Here is a 3,407-nt window from a genome sequence, read left to right on the forward strand (position 1 = left end):
CATATAGGATCTATCAGAAAATTTTTAGAAAATTTAGATCCATGCAGCAAACACATATTTAGACATAAGGAGAAGGAAGATACAACACGGATTCACTTAGAAAAAGTTAGAACACAACCTCAAGAGCACTAGGCTCTAGATACCAAAACTGATGGAACTACTTGGAGAAGATTGATGAATCTTCAAGTGCTCCATTCCAAGACCTTTAAACTCTTGAGGTTGACCACGAATTTGGATGAGGAACTCCTTTGAAGAAGCTTCAATGGAGAAGAATCACCAAGGAGGTTCGGTTACTCCATGAAAGAGTGATGAAGCTTGTTGAACAAGCTAAAAGGTTGGAAACCTTTGAGAGAAACTTAGAGAGAAAGATTCTCCACGAAATTTAAGACTTTAAGAGGAGAGAATTTGAGTCAAATTCTGATTTCATATCTCAAAAAGTGAAGTACAATGAGCAATTTAAAAATATATAGGGAGAGGTAGCTTGTAGAGGAAGCTAACCTTAACCATGGTTCACTAGGAACCATGGTAAGGTGTAGCTAACCATCCATGGTTTCTAAAACTTGTAGGAGAAGCTAACCTTGACCATGGTTCACTTAAGAACCATGGTAAGGTCAGCCAAACCTACTAAGGTTTAGAAGCTTGGAAGGAAAGCTTCCAAGCTTGTAAGAGAAGCTAGAAATTTTGGCCAAGAATAAAAGGAATGAGCTAGGCGGGCAAGGCTCAAAAATGCTCCATGATTTATTTCAAAAATATTTGATTTGGTTTAGTTAGGTTCATCATATGATGATGAGACCTAGCTAAATCAAATCTATGAAAAATTAGGAGCAAAATGAGTCCAATATGCAAAATTTTGCCTAGGCCCAGTTCTGGCCCAATTACTAGTCACACCCACAAGCATTGCTAAATGCCACCCCTTTTTCCCTACTAAAAAAATATAAAATGAATGTATCAACAAAGGAGGTTAAATGGAGTTAAACTCTCCAAGTAACCCACCCTAAAATTAATATACAATCACTAGTTAAAAGCAAGTAAAGTGTCTCACAAATACAAAGGCAAAAATAAGTTTATACAAAGAGACTACTATATGTACAAGCATATGAAAGGTCTTTAATATCATCTCATTCCTCTTGGTTCTTTTAAGATATCACCTCTTGGATTCCTTAGCCTTGGCCATAGCCTATCAACAAGGTTTTCCACCAGCAGATCAGGCGGAACATGAAAGTCTATGTTGACGACATGGTAGTCAAAACCACCTCGGTCGAAGACCATGCTGCCGACCTGGCCGAGGTATTCAGCCAGATCAGAAAACACAACATGCGCCTCAACCCAGAGAAATGCGTCTTCAGCGTCCAGGGAGGAAAATTCTTTGGTTTCATGATCACTAGCAGAGGGATTGAGGCCAACCTGGAGAAATGCAAAGCCATCATTCAGATGCAGAGTCCACAGACAGTGAAAGATGTCCAGCGCCTGACAGGAAGGTTAGTCTCCATGTTCCGTTTTATCCCCAGATTGGCAGACAAGGCAGGTCCCATCTTCACCCTGCTGCGGAAATCGAAGAATTTCGAGTGGACGGACCAATGCAAGGAGGCTTTCAAGAACTTCAAAGCCTTCCTCACGACTCCGCCAATCCTTCAAAGGCTGGATCACAAGGCTGACCTCCTCCTCTACTTGGTCGTAGCAGAAGGCGCCATCAGCGCAGTTGTAGTGCAAGAGCACCAGAAAGTGCAAACACCAATCTACTTCATCAGCCGTGTACTCCAAGACATAGAGAAACAGTACCAGATGATCGAGAAGCTGGCACTGGCACTTGTTACCGCAGCTCGACGTCTCCGACCTTACTTCCAAAGCCACCAAGTAGTCATCAAAACCGACTACCCAATAAAGCAAATCTTGAGAAAGCAAGAGCTTGCCAGACAGATGATAGCGTGGTCAGTCAAGTTGTCCGAGTTCGACATCCAGTACGAAAGTCGTGGCGCTTTGAAAGCTCAATGCTTAGCTAACTTCGTTGTTGAACTGACGCCAACCTCGGTCGAGGAGCCACAGGTATGGACTTTCTATGCTGATGGATCCTCCAACTCTAAGAGTGGTGGTGCAGGTATCATTTTGGAAGGACCAAATAGAGTCACTTTGGAGTAGTCCCTCAAGTTCGGTTTCAAGGTGACAAACAACCAAGCAGAGTACGAGGCACTTCTCGCAGGGCTAAGGTTAGCCCACGATCTCGGAGCACGGAAAGTGAGTTGCAACAGCGACTCAAAACTCATGGTAGAGCAGCTCAACGGGACATACCAAGCCAAGGACGTTCTTCTACAGCGGTATTTCCACGTGGCATCACACCAGATCTCATCTTTCGACGAGTTCGCTATACAGCATATACCGCGAGAGCAAAATACCAGAGCCGACCTCCTATCAAAGCCCGCCAGTACCAAACGCCCTGGACATCATCGAACCATTATCCAAGAAATCTTGCATTCGCCTAGCTTGGACGACAAGGTCGTCAACACCAGCGACAACGAAGAACGAGGGTGGATGACAGGTATTTGGAACTACTTGAAGTCAGGAACTCTACCCGAGGATAAAGATGAAGCCCGGAAGATGAGAGTAAAATTGGCTAAGTTCGCAATTGTCGGAGACGAACTGTTCAAGCGCGGCATCTCCACCCCTTTGCTCAAATGCTTGACCACACCTCAAGTTGCTTATGTCATCGAAGAAATCCACCGAGGTATATGTAGCATGCATTCCGGAGCGCGCTTGATGGCAGCCAGGGTACTCCGAGCTGGTTACTACTGGCCCACCTTGAAGTCGGATTGCCAAGCCTACGTGCAGAAATGCAAAGAGTGCCAACAGTTCGGCAACACACATCGGCAACCACCCGAAGCTCTCCACCAGATGATGTCTCCGTGACCTTTCGCCTAGTGGGGAATGGACATCCTGGGACCGTTTCCCCCCGCGAAAGGTCAACTCAAATTTCTCCTGGTGGCAATTGATTATTTCACCAAGTGGATCGAAGCATGCCCACTCACCAAGATCACCACCGACAATGTCCAAAAATTCTCTTGGAAAAACATCATATGCAGGTTCGGCATCCCTCATTCCCTGGTCACCGACAATGGTAGGCAGTTCATCGCACAAAGTTTTGAGGACTTCCTCCGGGAGCTCGATATTAAACACCTCCCGACCTCGGTGGAGCACCCCCAGACCAATGGCTGGGCCGAAGCTGCCAACAAGGTCATCCTTCGAGAGCTTAAGAAGCGGCTAGGAAACGCTAAAGGACAGTGGGCCAACGAACTCCCTAGCATCCTCTGGGCATACCATTGCACCCCCCAGTCAACAACACAAGAAACGCCTTACAGGCTGACTTACGAAGCTGACGCAATGATTCCAGTGGAAATCGGAGAGACATCTCACCG

The 3,407-nt window shown here is 45.8% G+C and overlaps 1 protein-coding gene across 1 annotated transcript; it reads left to right on the forward strand.

Annotated features, from left to right (window-relative positions):
• The first annotated feature begins 2,259 nt into the window (after positions 1-2,259).
• Positions 2,260-2,901, forward strand: LOC145956427 (uncharacterized). The gene has a single exon (XM_083072025.1). The coding sequence runs from the start codon at positions 2,260-2,262 to the stop codon at positions 2,899-2,901; it is 642 nt and encodes a 213-aa protein (XP_082928151.1).
• The last annotated feature ends 506 nt before the right edge of the window (positions 2,902-3,407 follow it).

This window comes from Cajanus cajan, chromosome 3 (genome assembly GCF_000230855.2).
Source record: "Cajanus cajan strain Asha chromosome 3, NIPB_CcT2T_4, whole genome shotgun sequence".
Classification (NCBI taxonomy): domain Eukaryota; kingdom Viridiplantae; phylum Streptophyta; class Magnoliopsida; order Fabales; family Fabaceae; genus Cajanus; species Cajanus cajan.

Coding starts and splice junctions, on each gene's coding strand:
- LOC145956427 (XM_083072025.1), top strand. CDS start 2,260: ATGGTAGAGCAGCTCAACGGGACATACCAAGCCAAGGACGTTCTTCTA.